At 32.9% G+C, this 19,739-nt stretch overlaps 1 protein-coding gene across 1 annotated transcript in view; it reads left to right on the forward strand.

The window, feature by feature from the left end:
* Nucleotides 1–4,742: 4,742 nt before the first annotated feature.
* The window catches only part of LOC126890356 (calmodulin-lysine N-methyltransferase), a 45,857-nt gene continuing 30,860 nt past the window's right edge, over nucleotides 4,743–19,739 (forward strand). Inside the window, exons 1-2 of the mRNA XM_050659236.1 lie at nucleotides 4,743–4,865; nucleotides 5,015–5,191. Coding sequence (XP_050515193.1) covers nucleotides 5,060–5,191 — 132 coding nt within the window. The 5' untranslated portion in view covers nucleotides 4,743–4,865; nucleotides 5,015–5,059. The remainder of the gene's footprint in view (nucleotides 4,866–5,014; nucleotides 5,192–19,739) is intronic.

Genomic DNA, 19,739 nt, shown 5'->3' on the forward strand with positions numbered 1-19,739 from the left:
TGAATTTCACCCCAGGGCAAAAGTACACATCGGTACTATATCACTTTTTTTCCTTAACTTATTAGCTATGTGAATGCCAAATTTCATGTCAACCCAAGCGGTTGTTTAAAATTCACAGGTTTTGCAATATTTTACCGTGAGTGAATGATCTAATACATCTATTTGTAGGGGTAATCTATAAGGGTTGAAAATATTAAATACTTAATAAACTAAATTGCAAACATAAAATAAAGTTTAGATCACTACAAAATACATCATTACCTAATTTAAAGTTACAAAATATTTTTTATACAAATTCTTATTTAGAGGGTAGTTTTTAAGAGTTTAAAAATAGTTATAAACTATAAAATACATTTCAATATGAGATACAATCAAATTCCGATATTTAACATATTATTTTTAATGTACCTACACATAATTTAGATTTAAATAACGCTTATATCGGCTGTTTTTAATTTTTGGTAAAAAAGGGTAGTTTTCACCCCTTAAAAATAAAAAGCACACATTGTAGTCATATCACTTTTGAATAGAAGGATAAGATGAGCTTATTTGCAAAATTTCTTCTAAATCGGAGCGGTCTTGCAATATTTTACCGTTAACGAACATACTAATATTTAATACATTATATCTTAGTCAATATTATAAAATTTATTACAAACAATGTCTAATTATATGTTTGGAAAAAAAAAATTAAATCACTTGGTTTGAGAGGGCGGGCCGATCGCCCCCCCTTGGATCCGCCACTGACTGGAACAGGGGAAGTTTTAATTGTAGAACGTGATAAACGTGACATTTTGATAAGTTTATGATTGTGAAGACTATCAGGTTTTTTTTTGTTTTTAAGTTTATTCCATAGCCAAAGTTATATAATATATGAAAAAATGTTTCTCTGGCAAAAATGTTGGGCATTTTAACAAGTTCGATACGTAGAACATGTCAAATGACAGGAATTATGTAATTAACTATTTAGATGGGAAATAAGCCACAATTAAATTGAAAAAATTAATTTTATTAACGTTTCGACGCCCAAATCGGGTGTCGTTTTTAAAATACAAAATACCTACTACTAAATTAAACAAAAATGTTGTTGCTTACTAAAAAATTCTTCTAATAATTTATTTAATCTGACTCAATTATATCGGCAATTCAGACATATTATATATTTTAAAGTAGAAGACTTTAAAATTATATTGCCAATATTTATGAGTTGCGTTCCTGGGACGACTTTACTGAAAGAGTTCATTCGATTACATGTAATCAAATGTATCAAATAATATCATTTTAGTCTTCTACTTTAAAATGTATAATACTTATATGTCTGAATTGCCGATATAAATGAGTCAGATTAAATAAATTATTAGAAGAATCTTTTACTAAGCAACAACATTTTTGTTCAATTTAGTAGTATTTTGTATTTTGACAACGACACCCGATTTGGGCGTCGAAACGTTAATAAAATAATTTTTTTTCAATTTAATTGTGGCTTATTTCCCATCTAAATAGTTAATTATAAAAATGCCACAAGGAAATAGCTTCATAACAACATTAGGAATGATGTAGGTGATGACTGATAACTAGCAATCTGATTTTTGCATGAGAGTATAATGAAAGGGTAAAAAATCAATTGGAAGTTCTGTCCGACAAAATTCATGGGACGTTTTCGTAGTCCGACAAAAATTTTGGTGATTAAATAGCAAGGTAATTTTGATTTTTCTATGTATAAATTGTATTTTGTAACGCAAAAAGTTATATAACTCGAAAACGATCAACTTAAGAAAAAAATTGCGAAAGATCTTTTTTGTTTAGAATGATTTAAAAAATTTAAAATAATATTCGCCTCGCCGAATTTTTTTTTAATCTACAAAAAAAAAGTAATTTTTTAATTATTAAATTATTATAGGTACTCAGTACAAAATTATATCGGGACCCTCTGTTTTTACAATTTTTAACATACTAAATTACATATCAAATATTTTTTATCCATTAAACATATTGCTGCAGGTTGACCTTAAATTATATCTTAGATTAATACCTATCTACTACTTTTCGCAAACAATAGTTATTTTCCTAACAAGTGCAGAAAGTCATTCTTTTCCGCACACGACTGCAGTTTGCCGAACGACGCGAAGCGGGAGTTCGGCAAGCAGTCGAGTGCGGAAAAGAGACTTTCTGCAAGAGTTAGGAACAATATTTTTTCTAAGAGTCTTTAAAAAATTACCAAATCTTAATCAATTAATTTAATTAATATGAAAATACATACACAAATTAATTCTTTGACAAGGTTGTCAAAACCAAACTTTCAATATAATTAGTTAGCATGACGACGATCTTGGTTTCCATGACGATGATTCAAAACGACTGTTATTGTCTACCGATTTGACTTTCGAATATTATGTCAAAATAATTTTATTTCATCAAATTGTCGCGTTAATTTCATTAAAACAGGAACACAATAATATATATTTGAAATAAATTAGTAAATAATATCTAAATATTAGTTTATTGCATGTATTATAATTATTTTAAGCCCATATTAACTTATCTAAATTAACACGCGTGCGGAAAAGTAAAAACCGCGTGCGGAAAAGTAACACGCGTGCGGAAAAGTGAAACTTTCTAAACTAAAATGCGTGCGCGAAAGTAGACATTTTTGCACGCTCGTAGAAAATAGTATATTGTGCAACAAGTGCAGAAAGGTACTAATTTCTCACGAGTTTGAAAAGTTGCGGTACGAGAGCAAGCGAGTGCCGCAATTCAAACGAGTGAGAAATTACCTTTATGCACGTGTTTCACACTATACTTTTTCTACAAGCACAGTTTTTCCTAAAAATAAAAATCACAATTTCCAAACGACGATTAATTATAATAGGTACCTATGTGATAAATTTTAAACTGTATTTAATTAATACCTACTAATCAATTTAAATTCCTTATACCTAAATAAATTGCACAGAAATCAGTTAAAAAAATAATGCACTGCCTTAATTTGTTTAAATTTAAACAATTATTACACATTATTGACATTATATTTATACAGTCACGGATTTACACAAAACCTACTTCATTCGACGTCTCTTGCACAGGTTGCTAAATCCTTATTGGTTATTTGATAATTATAAAATGTTTAATAAGAATAAAATTGTAGAATAAAACAGTTGTAACATCCATAATTTAGTTTCTATGCTATAGTTAAATATAATAATTTTTCTTATAGGTTATATATTTGTCTAAAGTTTAACCACGGATGTAAACAGAATATAACGTTACTCAGAATGCGGTAGTCCACGGATGTAAACAGGATATAACGTTACTCAGAATGAGGTAGTCAACTGTGCAGAAAAGAACTTTGCGGCACAGAAACGTCACTTTGCGGCACAGAAACGTCACTTTTCTGCACACTAATGTCAAATATCTTTTACTGTGAGAAAATATCAAATTTGCTAACATAAAACCGTGCAGAAAAGTGCACTTTGATTAGTGGTTGTAGAAAAAATAATTTTTCTTCAAACGTCAAATAATGATGACATTACTTATCTAACTTGATCCTGTCAAAGTTTGATGTCTCCGCCGCGCCGGCAGCAGTTTTTTTTCCCATTTCTTTACGGCGGAGGGAAAAATGTTGTCATGGCAACAATATGAAACATGTCACAAAGCAACAATACAAATGTCATTAACAACAATTAAACATCATTTTTATTTATAGTAATATTAAAAGTACAATTCGTTAATGAGGCATTTTCAAAATTGAAACCGTGCAAAAATGTTCCCGACTCTTGATACGCATTGGTAATTGTTGATGATACTGATGGTCGAGCACAACTTTCAGCAATCATTCCGACGACTTAATTATTTTAATTTCTAACATCTAGACGACTTTGATAGTTGTCACAGTTATAATTTCGAGTAAAAATAGCGTATGAATTGTACTATTTATGGTTGAAAATTGCTACGTTTGAAGAAAAAATAGTATACTTTATTCGGCAAAGAAGCGACTTTTCTTGACTTGCCCTCTATTACGCGCCTCACTTCGTTCGGCGCGTAATATCGGGCGCGTCAAGAAAAGTCATGCTTCTCCGCCTCATAAAGTAATATACTATTTCTGTTGTAAATGTTGCGAGCATCAAAAACTGGTCTTAGCATTTACATTTTCAATAATGGTTTTTTCTTTTAGTTTTAATATTTTAGTGGGAAAAAAATAGACAACTCAGATATTTTTTAATAAAGTTTTAATTGTAATAAAATATTTCTTCATTAAAAAAAATTTTTTTTAATAAAGAAATATTTTATTGTTGTCAAAACGGTATTAAAAAATTTCTTATAAAAAGTAATTTTAATATCTTATATAAAAAATAACTTTATTAGCCATATACAAAAAATATTTTTTTTAATAAAGAAATATTTTATTACAATAAATTAAAAAACATTTCTGAGTTGTGCAATAATTCTTTGTAAGTGGTTTTCTATAATTAACCAGATGGACGTGGATAATTCAACGTTTTCACATTTTTTCAAAATTTGGTGAAAGCATGAAAACAATATAATAAAAATATGCGATTCATATAATTTGCGAAATTAAATTTGTTCACAATATTTGTCTGTTATTTCAGTCCAATCATTGCCCTGTTCTCATAACATATTAGTTCCTGTAGCTGTTACTGTAACAGCTAGTAGTGATATGAATCTCTAATGTAGGTCGTTTGAAAACTAACCGTACCCACAGAAGTGAAGTTGACGTATTGATTGTCAGTAACAGAAAGGTCATGTTTTGTAATTCGTCCAAAATTTTGTACTTAACGTTAGGATTTAAATAATTTTTAACGCGACTTGCGAACTTGCCAGTATCAAAAAATCTGTGAGAGTTATAGGTAAGTTTGTGATATGTTTAGAAACGCTTTTAATAATGGAGTTTTTTAATTGCTTATGTCAATACAATCATTAAATTTTCAATTTTTAAAAGCATGAAGGATTAAAATTTGACGTATTATTTATTGATTTTGTTTAAACTGTCCTACAGCTAAGACAAACAATCTGCAAGTCTCATTATTAACATGCTCCTTCTATGGACCAAAGTAAAGACATATTTGGATTAAATTCTAAATGCAGTATTGATTTCCATGAAGTTTTGCGGTTTCCAAATGAAAAGAGGGTAGTAGCTCGACGTCGTTGGGCAATTTTGGCAAAAGCCTTAAAGGTACCGATACCGTTTTGAAAACAATTAGATTGTGGTTTGATTTACTTATTTTTTTTTTTCAAATTGCATGTGCATTAGATTTTTCTATATTGTTGTCAAAACTTTGCTTGATAGTGCAGTCACTGAAGGTTTTCACCTCAGATTTCGTTGAATCTCCATATATTTTTATGAAAATTGGTGAGTAGGTAGTTAGAAGATACTTCAAGAAACAAAAGTGACATGGTGCCAACTTGCGCTTTTACTCTTGGGGTGGCCTTGTAGGCCACCCCTTCTCGAGGGTATTATAAAAATTATTTTATTAAAAATAACCCCATAAATTGATAGAGGCACAAATTCTAAGCAAAATTTGTTATATAAAGTTATTAAAGTATATCAATACTTTTTGAGTTATTAAAGATCAAAATTTTTAATTTTTCGTGAAAAAAATGTACCTATGTTTTAAAGCGGTTTTTCATAAATAACTCAAAAGCTATAAATTTTTACAAAAAGTTATTAACAAAATTGAAGATAATAAAAAATCGAATAAATTTCTTACTTGAAAAACCTTTTAGTATTAAAGTATTTAAGCTCAAATAACAGGAATACGATACATTTTTTAACATTAACATACTTACTAAACACTTGTCAAAGTATGTACTCAGAAATATGTAACAAATGAGCTCCCGAAGAAGTTGCTAGCATTAGAATTTATTCTCGAAATATTTTTCAAAATTTATGCTCCACAAATATTTACAAACTAATTGGTTTTTTTTTAGAATAAATTCGTTAATTTTTATGATATCAGATTAGTCTAAAAACCATTTAAAATATAATTTTAAGAGCTATAAAATGGTATTAAATTTAATCTTTTAAATCCCTTATTTTTTTAAAATAATGGGCCCCGGTTACATGGTTCTCGCAGTAAAATTTAGGCCTTAAACGTTTTTATCTGGGTTATTTTTCATCCTACAAAGGTAAAATATTTGTTAACGAAATAAACTAAAATTTAAGACTCTATCAATTTTTACGTAGGTATATCGTTTATTTTGGAGTTACATATTATCAAAAGAAAATGAAAATTACGATAATTTGAAAAATTCTAATTTTTTTTTCAAAAATATACATAAATATGTACCTACATACATACATACATACATACATAATCGATGTTCCTCATACCGGAAGGTGTCGAGGTGCCTTATTTACAGGTTATTATTTGCGAACTTACGTCACTTTTTTCGGTCCCTAGCTAATTCTTTGGCTTCCTGCCACGATTTTCCCCTATTCTTCAATATTTCCGTCACACTTGTATTCCAGGTTTTCCTTGGTCGGCCTCTCCTGTTTTTTCCTATCGGCCTCGCTTCCCATGTCATTTTAACTTGTCTGTTGTCGTTCATTCTAAATAAGTGTCCAGTCCAGTTTAATTTCTTTTCATGAATTTTTTCCTTTAATTGTTTACTTTTATTTCTCTTCTAATATCTTCGCTACGTCTTTTATCAGTTCTCCTAGCTCCCATGACTTTTCTTAAATACCTCATTTCCGCGGCTTGCAATCTCTTATCTTGTTTGTCCTTCAATACCCAATTCTCTGCTCCACATGTAGTGATAGGTACGTAACTTGTTTTAAATATTACCATTTTGGTTTTACTTGTTATTTACTTTTTAGTTAAGAATTTTGTCTTGTGGCTGCTTTAATAAATAAATATGTATTATATGCATGAATGCATGCTAAACTAGTGCAAACTTTTGAGGTCATTACTTATGCTAAAATAAAGAAAGTATTTTAGGAAATACTATAAATTTTAATTTATGTGGAAATTACATGTTTTATTTTTCACTTTTTCTTAAATAACTCGAAGAGCTTCCCTTATTTTCATCGTACTTGCTTAATTTTGATGCTATTACCTTCTTCTGAAGCTCATTTGATAGATATTCCTGAGTACTTTGGCAAGTGTTTGGTAAGTATAAAATGCATCGTTTTTCCGTTATTTAAGCTTGAATACTTAGATTTGAGTACTCTTCGAAAAAGTATATATTCAATTACCTACCTATAACTCACTTTTAATTAATACTAAATGGCTTTTCAAGTAAGTAATTTATTCGATTTTTTATTATCTTTAACTTTGGTAATAGCAACTATTTTGTAAAAACTATTAGTTTTTGAGTTAATTATGAAAAACTTTAAACATCCATTTTTATTCACGAAAAATTGAAATATTTGATCTTTAATAACTCCAAAAGTACTGATTTATTTTAAAAACTTTATACAACAAATTTTTCTTAAAATTTGTCCATCTATCGATATATGGGATTAATATATTTTAATATAGGATAATTAATATTAATTTATAGTATTAATTAAGGATATATATATTTTAATAAAATAATTTCCACCCCCGAAGAAGGGGTGGTGTCCACCCCCAGGGCAAAAGCGCAATATGGCACCATGTCACCTTTATTCGTTCAGGTATCCTCTAACCCCTCACCAATTTTTATGAAATTCGATGGAGGTTCAACGAAATAAGAGGTGAAAAACTTCAGTGACTACACTATACATTTTTGTCAAAACTTTGCTTGGCTGTTCTTTATTTTTTTTTTGTCACATATTCTAATATTAGTGTTTTTACACATTATTTATACACATACACACACTTTTAAATTAAATTTGTTTCGTTAAATAATTATATTCTTGAATATATGAAATATTCTTATCAATAGTGAAAGATTTCCTCTAACACCAAATTGTTCTATATGATATGGTCCACATAATGTTCAATAAAAAGTTATAGGTCTGGATCCCGCGTATGAAAAAAAAGTTGATTAATAGCAAGCTGAAAATTTGTTAATAGCTTAAGGGTGTCTAGTCGGATAAACTTTGATATATGGGAACACTGGAACGTGGGCAGTTTTAATTGTGGAACAGGTTAAAAATTTGGAACGGTCAGACCACGAAAACGGCACATGTATTTTGTCCGACAGAACAGACTTAAACTCTCCGAATAGAAGACTAAGTTTTCACTCTAATGGCATATAACATATCCCACCAGAATGAAAACAATGGGAACCTTCTCTGGTTACACCTCCGAGGCTTCTACAATTTGCAAGCCATACGGATGCTGAGACTAAGGAAGATGAGGGAATTCTACAATTTACAATTCACGTCACATCTGCTCAGCGCGGTAAAGTTCCAACGAGACTGGTTCCCTTCATACTCCACACAGAGTAAATGTAAATCAAAAATGAATAACCATTTTCAATTTCGTTGCAAAACGAAAATACAGCCGAACCATATTCCAGTCCAATCAGAGAGTGCTGCAAGCACCTCTACCGGTTTCGAAACTTATTAGTCTCTCATCAGGAGGCACATATGCTGCTCTCCCTGATCCAACCAAAACAAACCCCAGCGTGCAGTCCCGAATTGCAACGAACGAAATGGCATAGATGCCCTAGCGGCAACTGCTAGCAAAAGACTAAGTTTTCACTCTAATGGCATATAACATATCCCACCAGAATGAAAACAATGGGAACCTTCTCTGGTTACACCTCCGAGGCTTCTACAATTTGCAAGCCATACGGATGCTGAGACTAAGGAAGATGAGGGAATTCTACAATTTACAATTCACGTCACATCTGCTCAGCGCGGTAAAGTTCCAACGAGACTGGTTCCCTTCATACTCCACACAGAGTAAATGTAAATCAAAAATGAATAACCATTTTCAATTTCGTTGCAAAACGAAAATACAGCCGAACCATATTCCAGTCCAATCAGAGAGTGCTGCAAGCACCTCTACCGGTTTCGAAACTTATTAGTCTCTCATCAGGAGGCACATATGCTGCTCTCCCTGATCCAACCAAAACAAACCCCAGCGTGCAGTCCCGAATTGCAACGAACGAAATGGCATAGATGCCCTAGCGGCAACTGCTAGCAAAAGACTAAGTTTTCACTCTAATGGCATATAACATATCCCACCAGAATGAAAACAATGGGAACCTTCTCTGGTTACACCTCCGAGGCTTCTACAATTTGCAAGCCATACGGATGCTGAGACTAAGGAAGATGAGGGAATTCTACAATTTACAATTCACGTCACATCTGCTCAGCGCGGTAAAGTTCCAACGAGACTGGTTCCCTTCATACTCCACACAGAGTAAATGTAAATCAAAAATGAATAACCATTTTCAATTTCGTTGCAAAACGAAAATACAGCCGAACCATATTCCAGTCCAATCAGAGAGTGCTGCAAGCACCTCTACCGGTTTCGAAACTTATTAGTCTCTCATCAGGAGGCACATATGCTGCTCTCCCTGATCCAACCAAAACAAACCCCAGCGTGCAGTCCCGAATTGCAACGAACGAAATGGCATAGATGCCCTAGCGGCAACTGCTAGCAAAAGACTAAGTTTTCACTCTAATGGCATATAACATATCCCACCAGAATGAAAACAATGGGAACCTTCTCTGGTTACACCTCCGAGGCTTCTACAATTTGCAAGCCATACGGATGCTGAGACTAAGGAAGATGAGGGAATTCTACAATTTACAATTCACGTCACATCTGCTCAGCGCGGTAAAGTTCCAACGAGACTGGTTCCCTTCATACTCCACACAGAGTAAATGTAAATCAAAAATGAATAACCATTTTCAATTTCGTTGCAAAACGAAAATACAGCCGAACCATATTCCAGTCCAATCAGAGAGTGCTGCAAGCACCTCTACCGGTTTCGAAACTTATTAGTCTCTCATCAGGAGGCACATATGCTGCTCTCCCTGATCCAACCAAAACAAACCCCAGCGTGCAGTCCCGAATTGCAACGAACGAAATGGCATAGATGCCCTAGCGGCAACTGCTAGCAAAAGACTAAGTTTTCACTCTAATGGCATATAACATATCCCACCAGAATGAAAACAATTGTAGAAGCCTCGGAGGTGTAACCAGAGAAGGTTCCCATTGTTTTCATTCTGGTGGGATATGTTATATGCCATTAGAGTGAAAACTTAGTCTTTTGCTAGCAGTTGCCGCTAGGGCATCTATGCCATTTCGTTCGTTGCAATTCGGGACTGCACGCTGGGGTTTGTTTTGGTTGGATCAGGGAGAGCAGCATATGTGCCTCCTGATGAGAGACTAATAAGTTTCGAAACCGGTAGAGGTGCTTGCAGCACTCTCTGATTGGACTGGAATATGGTTCGGCTGTATTTTCGTTTTGCAACGAAATTGAAAATGGTTATTCATTTTTGATTTACATTTACTCTGTGTGGAGTATGAAGGGAACCAGTCTCGTTGGAACTTTACCGCGCTGAGCAGATGTGACGTGAATTGTAAATTGTAGAATTCCCTCATCTTCCTTAGTCTCAGCATCCGTATGGCTTGCAAATTGTAGAAGCCTCGGAGGTGTAACCAGAGAAGGTTCCCATTGTTTTCATTCTGGTGGGATATGTTATATGCCATTAGAGTGAAAACTTAGTCTTTTGCTAGCAGTTGCCGCTAGGGCATCTATGCCATTTCGTTCGTTGCAATTCGGGACTGCACGCTGGGGTTTGTTTTGGTTGGATCAGGGAGAGCAGCATATGTGCCTCCTGATGAGAGACTAATAAGTTTCGAAACCGGTAGAGGTGCTTGCAGCACTCTCTGATTGGACTGGAATATGGTTCGGCTGTATTTTCGTTTTGCAACGAAATTGAAAATGGTTATTCATTTTTGATTTACATTTACTCTGTGTGGAGTATGAAGGGAACCAGTCTCGTTGGAACTTTACCGCGCTGAGCAGATGTGACGTGAATTGTAAATTGTAGAATTCCCTCATCTTCCTTAGTCTCAGCATCCGTATGGCTTGCAAATTGTAGAAGCCTCGGAGGTGTAACCAGAGAAGGTTCCCATTGTTTTCATTCTGGTGGGATATGTTATATGCCATTAGAGTGAAAACTTAGTCTTTTGCTAGCAGTTGCCGCTAGGGCATCTATGCCATTTCGTTCGTTGCAATTCGGGACTGCACGCTGGGGTTTGTTTTGGTTGGATCAGGGAGAGCAGCATATGTGCCTCCTGATGAGAGACTAATAAGTTTCGAAACCGGTAGAGGTGCTTGCAGCACTCTCTGATTGGACTGGAATATGGTTCGGCTGTATTTTCGTTTTGCAACGAAATTGAAAATGGTTATTCATTTTTGATTTACATTTACTCTGTGTGGAGTATGAAGGGAACCAGTCTCGTTGGAACTTTACCGCGCTGAGCAGATGTGACGTGAATTGTAAATTGTAGAATTCCCTCATCTTCCTTAGTCTCAGCATCCGTATGGCTTGCAAATTGTAGAAGCCTCGGAGGTGTAACCAGAGAAGGTTCCCATTGTTTTCATTCTGGTGGGATATGTTATATGCCATTAGAGTGAAAACTTAGTCTTTTGCTAGCAGTTGCCGCTAGGGCATCTATGCCATTTCGTTCGTTGCAATTCGGGACTGCACGCTGGGGTTTGTTTTGGTTGGATCAGGGAGAGCAGCATATGTGCCTCCTGATGAGAGACTAATAAGTTTCGAAACCGGTAGAGGTGCTTGCAGCACTCTCTGATTGGACTGGAATATGGTTCGGCTGTATTTTCGTTTTGCAACGAAATTGAAAATGGTTATTCATTTTTGTTCTCCGAATAGAGATTAAACTCTCATGCAAAAATCAGACTGCTATTTATCACCAAATGGGCGTTTTAATGAGTGGAACATGTAGAATATGTCAAATGACAGTAATTATGACAGGTGATAAATAGCAGTCTGATTTTTGCATGAGAGTTTAATCTCTGTTCGGAGAGTTTAAGTCTGTTCTGTCGGACAAAATAAATGTGCCGTTTTCGTGGTTTGACCGTTCCAAATTTTTAACCTGTTCCACAATTAAAACTGCCCCTGTTCCAGTGTTCCCATATATCAAAGTTTATCCGACTAGACACCCTTAAGCTAATAACAAATTTTCAGCTTGCTATTAATAAACTTTTTTTTCATACGCGGGACCCAGCCCTATTATTTACATCATTTTATTTAAGCGTCGGGCTTGGGGGGGGGGGAGTCAGTAAAGTACTAGTTTAAGTTTTTTGTCAATATTTCTAAAACTATGCGGTTTAGCGTAAACAATGGTGTATACAAAAATGTTCTACATTAAAAAAGTTACGGCGGTATCATAGTAGGTATAATTGGTCCAAAAAAGACCTATTTCCTGTAACATCAAATTGTTTGATCCACATATTGTCCAGTAAAAAGTTCAGAGGCGTAGCTACCGCCGTATCAGCCGTATCAATTATACGGGGCCCCCGACATTCAGGGGCCCCAACGCGGCATGTCGAAACAAAATTCCATTCAAAATATTGAACAAAATATTCTGCAATTATTTCACTATTAAGACGCTTTGAAACAGTGTACATATATTGTTGGGATATCGACATTTTCGTGTAATGGATTCTTTATTATAAACTATATTTATGTACTGTACAGGTATTACCTATCTATTTTCTGCCTCTCGCCGTTCTATAACAACAGACGTTTTTTGTTTTCAAGCTACTTCTTATTGTCTATTCACCGTTGGCTGTGTGAGACATTGTATAATGTATAATGCGAAATTGCAATATTCGTAATCGCTTTACCTTTGATAATTTGAAACATTGAAACACTGTGTATTGTTTGCGTATATTTTGGTGTAATCTGTTCTTTATCTATAAATTGTATTTAGGTATATCTATTTGTCGGTCGCTCGACGTTAAAGAACAGAGCTTCTTTGTTTAAGCTCCTTTTCAATGTCTATTCACCCTTGGCTTGAAAAAACTGAATCTGTTTTAAAACAGTGAGTCTCAATTCAAATCTGTTTTTTGACTTTGGATTATTAGAGATTATCAGATTTATTATTATTATCTATATTTGAGTGTTATACGCTAAGTGTTATACGCTATTAGTTCCTAAGGTTGAATTATGCAATTTGCAATTTATTTAAATATTGCAATATACAGGATGTTTCATTAATAATTGGAAATAATTTAATTGTGGATTTCTGGTCTCAAAATATGTATTAAAATTTAACACAAATCACCTAGTCTGAAAATGCTTCTTACAGAAGCTAGAGCTCTTTGAAAAAGACATATTGGAATTAGTTTTTTTAAATACCCCCAGAACGCTTCTATTCTGAGAAACCAAAACTGGTACGACTATTTATCTGTCTTTTTTATCTTTAACTTTTAAGCCTCTTTGACACTGGATTAATAAATTGTGAAGCATTCTAGTAATAAAATGTACTCTTGCTTTAAGTCGATAGGATACAGATACACCGTTTTCTAGAAATGTCGATTTGAAAATTTTGTGTTTTTTAATTTGAAAAAAATTTTCAAAAAAAAACTATGATAACAATAAACGAAAACTGGTACGTTTATTCCAGAGATGAATCGATCTCATCAATTGCGAATTTCTATATTAGTACCGGCCATATGCGTGTGTTTTGAGTAGGTCAACGGTTATTTTATCGCAGTATTTTTTGTGTTTTTAATTTTGAAACATTTTTGACACTAGATTATCAAATTATGAGGTATTCTAGTACTAAAAGTTACATTTGCTTTAGGCCGGTAAAATACACCGTTTTTTGAATTTTTTTTTAAATGTTGATCAAATTCAAAAAACGAAAAAATTTCAAATCGATTTTTTTAGAAAACGCTGTATCCTACCGACTTAAAGTAAGAGTAACTTTTAGTAGGTACTAGAATACCATACAATTTAATAATCCAGTGTCAAAAATGCTTAAAAGTTAAAGACAAAAAAGTTATGCGATAAAATAACCGTTGCCCTACCCAAAGAGAATGCATATGACCGGTAAACTCGCAATTTATGAAATAGATTTATCTCTCATCTCTCGAAGATAAATAGCCGTACCAGTTTTAGTTTTTCTAAATGGATGTATTCTAGAGGTATTTCAAAAAAAACTAATTAAAAGGCACCATCTTCAAAGAGCTCCAGCTCCCTTAGTAAGCCTTTTCGGGGTAGGTGATTTAGTTTAAACCGTAATATTTTGAGCCCAGAAATCTACAGTTAAAATATTTCCAATTATTAATGAAACATTCTATATTGTTTTGTTTTATGTCATTATCTTTTATTTTGTAATACCTAATATTGACGATTTGTGCAATTTCAGTAAACTGTATTTGTTGTCGTTTTGTTTCTACTCTTTGTACCTACGCTTTGTCCATAAAATTGTAAAATTTTTAGTGACAATAAAGTATATTTCTATTCTATTCTATACACATGTTTTTGCTGCTTTTGTTGAACATTTTTTTAGCACTATCCCATATCAGTCGCGGAAAAGGGCCCCGCGACAAACTTTGATAGGGGGCCCCTGTGGGGCTAGCTACGCTACTGAAAAAGTTACACCATTTTTGAGCGTCGGGTTTGGTGGGAGGGGAAGAAGAGAAGTCGGTAAATTAGTAGTTTTTTACGTTTTTCGTCAATATTTCTAAACGTAAGCGGTTTAGCGTGAACAATATTCTATACAAATATATTCTACATTAAATTTGAAACGAAAACGGTCCTATGCATAATAATTATTTGTTCTAAAATCAACGGTTCCCGAGTTACGGAGGGTGAAAAGTGAAGGTTTTCCATATTTTTTACATTTTTTTGGGCAAATTATAATATTATTACTGAGGAAACTAATTTTTTTAACTGGGTTGTGTTTTCTAAAAATATAATTTGCTATGTTAATGGCCGGTGGTATGTTACTGATAAGCCCCTGAAGGAACGTCAACTTCACCAGGGCCGTCTTAACCATACACGGCGCAGGGGCGCAAGACTCATCTTTGCGCCCCCTTTTGTCAGAAGATTATATAGGTTATAGATACGCTAAAATTAAAACTAGTTATGTTTGCTTTCTTTATTTATACAGGGTGGGCCAAAGAAAACAGTCCACCTCGATATTTGGCAGTAGTTATTAGATTTTAAGGAAATGCCGAAACAGGTCAATTTTTATTTTTAAATTACAATTTTTTGATATACATTTCATACTAGTGACGTCATCCATCTGGGAGTGATGACGTAATCGATGATTTTTTTAAATGAGAATAGGGGTCGTGTGTGGTAGCTCATTTGAAAGAGTGTCCAATTCCCTATTCATTAATATAAACATTAATATCAATATTTATACAGCGTGGCCAAAAAACTAATTTTTGAATTAAATTAATTAGCAGAAAACGAAGAATCTATGTAATTTATTTAACTTAAAATACATTCTATTGCTGTCAGAAAATAGAAAATCATGTTTATTTGGCAAAATAAACATTGCTTTTCGCTTAAATTAAATGTTCAAACTGCCAAGAGGTAGGTGGGAAGCTGTTTGTGATTTCATTTAAGCGAAAAGAAATGTTTATTTGTGAAATAAACATTTTTTTTTCTATTTTCTGACAGCAGTACAATGTATTTTGAGTTAAATAAATTACATATATTCTTCTTTTTGCGTCAATTAATTTAATTCAAAAATTATTTTTTTGGCCACCCTGTATAAATAATGATATTAATGGTTATATTACTGAATAGGGAATTGAACACTCTTTCAAATGAGCTACGCACGACCCCTATTCCCATTTAAAAAAGGATCGATTACGTCATCACGCTCAGATGGATGACGTCACCAGTATGAAGTATATGCCAAAAAATTGCAATATAAAAATAAAAATCGAAATGTTTATGCATTTCCTTAAAATCTAATAACTACTGCCAAATATCGAGGTGGACTGTTTTCTTTGGCTCACCTTGTATATTAAAAAACATTGTTTCAGTATTCAAAAAAGATCAGTCTTATAAACTATACCATATTTTTTCAAAGTATACCTACCAAAGTCAACTTTTCTAGCTTTTAAGTTGGCAAAAGTTTTTATTGCTTCGGTGATATCTATTTTTTCTATGGATGCTATACAATGTGCAACTTCTCTCACTACTTACATACATTCAAAATGAACAATTTCACACGCAGTGAGAAAAGTCGGCCATTGCAGTGAGAAATATTTTTTCTCACGGGTTCTCCTACGGATTCATATATACAGTGCTAGTCAAAAGTCCGTACCCCCCCTCGTATCTTTTGAACGGTTATACCTATAATAGTGAAATTTGGAGATAGGAAATAAACGGACGTAAGCTTCTTAACTAGTCATGACAGGTGACGTAATAGTGACAGATGACTTTACAGCGCCACTGTGACAGATAATTTTAAATGGGACCTTATGGCAAGTGACACCTCGTTTGAAAGGTATTGAAAATACCTATTCAGTCATACTAATATTGTTTAAGTTTAAGCTAATTTTGACGAATTAATGAAATAAATATAAAATTGTAGTTTCATTTAATTAATTCAAAATTCAAAATTCCGCCTATGATTACTTGTCAAAAAGGTTGACGTTGACGTAAAAACTACTAGAGAATCGAAAAACGTCAACTTTTTTGACAAAAAAACCATAGGCGTACATTTGAATTTTTATTAATTAAATGCGAAGCTACAATATTATATTTATTTAATTTATTCACCAAAATCAAAATCAACTAAAACACAAAAAAATTAGTATGGCTGAGTAGGTATTTTGAATACCTTTCAAACGAGGTATCACTTGCCATAAGGTCCCATTTAAAATTATCGGTCACAGTGGCTCTGTAACGTCATCTGTCACTATTACGTCACCTGTCATAACTAGTTAAGAAGCTTACGTCAGTTAATTTCCTCCATCCAAATTTCACTATTATAGGTAAAACCGTTCAAAAGATAAGAGGGGGGTACGGACTTTTGACTAGCACTGTATATATTATTATGATCGTCGTTTCCATGGTAACATGCACAATACAAACACAATTTTATTAATGTTGTCAAACAAAATGTGTTAGCAGTAATTACCTTTCAAAATTGTTCTAAAATAACTTAATTAGAATGTTAAATAAATAAGGTATATAAATTATAAGAATATTAAATACCTACATGTAAGTATATGTAAATTATTTTAATTTATGCATATAATATACAAAAAGCACCTGAATTATTTCATTTTGAAATTTGAACTCTTGGCAAAACCGCATCCATAGAAAAAATCCAGTGTACAACACATAAGAAAATGACATATTTCTCCCTCGCTTGATTTGCGGCACTCGCCTCGTGCCTCGGCTCGTGCCAACAAACTGCGCTCGTGAGATATATGTCTCTTTTCTCACTTGCTGTACAATATACTATTTACTTGTTTTTCTATAGGTACTTATTAAAGCCAATTATTTTTGATCAATTTATGTTTAGAAAAAGACCTTTCTCCTTCAGCTATTTATCTGGAATTGTTAAATATATCCTTATAATGTAGAAATATTTGGGAAAACGGAGAGTAAATTATTTTAGAATATAAATATATAACTTAAATAATATCGAGTGGAGTTGTGGCTATATTTTTAAAAAATATTGGTAACAATTCTAATTCATGGAATAGATATTCACCATCTACAGGGTGTAACGAAAATACAGGTCATAAATTAAATCACATATTCTGAGACCAAAAATAGTTCGAATGAACCTAATTTACCTTAGTACAAATATGCACATAAAAAAAGTTACAGCCCTTTGAAGTTACAAAATGAAAATCGATTTTTTTGAATATATCGAGAACTATTAGAGATTTTTTATTGAAAATGGGCATGTGGCATTCTTATAGCAGGAACATCTTAAAAAAGAATTATAGTGAAATTTGTGCACCCCATAAAAATTTTATGGGGGTTTTGTTCCCTTAAACCCCCCAAACTTTTGTGTACGTTCCAATTAAATTATTATTGTGGTACCCTTAGTTAAATTGAATATTTCTAAAACTTTTTTGCCTCTTAGTATTTTTTCGATAAGGCAGTTTTTATCGAGTTGCGGCTTCTTTTTTAATATGTTTACATAAAAATTTTATGGGAGTTTTGTTCCTTTAAATCCCCCAAATGTTTGTGTATGTTCCAATTAAACTTTTACTGTGGTACCATTAGTTAAACACAGTGTTTTTAAAACTTTTTTGCCTCTTTGTATTTTTTCGAGAAGGCACGTTTTATCGAGATATTACTTCTTTTTTAATATGGTTCAAAATATACCTAAAAATGTAAATCATAAATAAATTTTCATATTATTACCAAGTCTCCATAATCGTACTGAGCCATATACAAATATGTGGTGGATTTGACAAATATTCAAAATATCTCGATAAAAACTGACTTTTCGAAAAAGTACTAAGAGGCAAAAAGTTTTTAAAATACTGTGTTTAACTAATGGTACTACAATTATAATTAAATTGGAACGTACACAAAAGTTTGGGGGGGTTTAAAGGAACAAAACCCCCATAAAATTTTTATGGGATGTCCAAATTTCACTATAATTTTTTCTTAAGATACTACTACCATAAGAATACCACATGTCTATTTTCAATAAAAGATCTCTAATAGTTTTCGATATATTGGAAAAAATCGATTTTCATTTTGTAACTTCAAAGAGCTGTAACTTTTTTTATGTGCACATTTGTACTAAGGTAAGTTAGGTTCAATCGAACTATTTTTGGTCCCAGAATATGTGCTTAAATTTATGACCTGTATTTTTGTTACACCCTGTATATCAGATTTACTTCCAAGCGCTAGTTTGTTTTTGTAAATTTAAACATTATGTTGTTTTTTAAGTTTTCTTCGGAGTTTCTCCAATACAATATACATACTTTCCATGAAAGAAAAATTATAATTATGTTTCCTCAACATTTCAAATCTTACAAGACGATGATTCATTGTCACTCGACATTCAGTATTGGTCAAAATAATTTACGCGTCACCTTTTTGAAATTATTGTCGCAATAATCTAAATGGGTTTCATATTTCATTTCCATATCGTATGTAGGTGTAGTAAGCATTAATAGCCTTTGTAAAAAATATCGAAAGTGCACTTGTATGCTTTTGTTATTTGTAGTTTTTTTTAAGAACAAAAAGCGCAAGTTTGAGCCTAGCAAGTTTTCATCTTGCGCCCCTTGGACTTGGCGCCCGGGTGCCTCGCACCCCTTGCACCCCCGGGTTAAGACGGCCCTGAACCTCACCACCTTCAAGAGGCTTCTACAGGCCTAGGTCATATAAATCTCTGGTACGAAGAAACCCACTCTGAATTTTCTATGGATAATGTAGTATGAATATCTTTTCAACAGTAAAATTTTAGTTTCAAATTTAATGTAGAACATTTTTGTATAGAATATTGTTCACGCTAAACCAATTAGGTTAAGAAATATTAACGAAAAACGTAAAAAACTACTAACCTATCGACTTCTCCCCTGCCTCCCTCCTCAAATCCGACGCTCAAAATAGTGTAACTTTTTATTGAACAATATGTGGACCATATAGAACAATTTGGTGTTGAAGGATAACTTTCACTTTGGATGTCTGGGTCTAGGGTCTATATGTATTATATAGTCTATACTAATATTGAAACGTTTTTATCTACTTGGCTTCGTCTTCGTCTTTATCACAATCTCCGCAAATTTTGTAATCCATTTTAAACAGAGTTCTAGGCCAACTAGGCACCTTAAATTTTCAGAATAGCTCC

Source organism: Diabrotica virgifera, chromosome 8 (genome assembly GCF_917563875.1).
Source record: "Diabrotica virgifera virgifera chromosome 8, PGI_DIABVI_V3a".
Taxonomy (NCBI): domain Eukaryota; kingdom Metazoa; phylum Arthropoda; class Insecta; order Coleoptera; family Chrysomelidae; genus Diabrotica; species Diabrotica virgifera.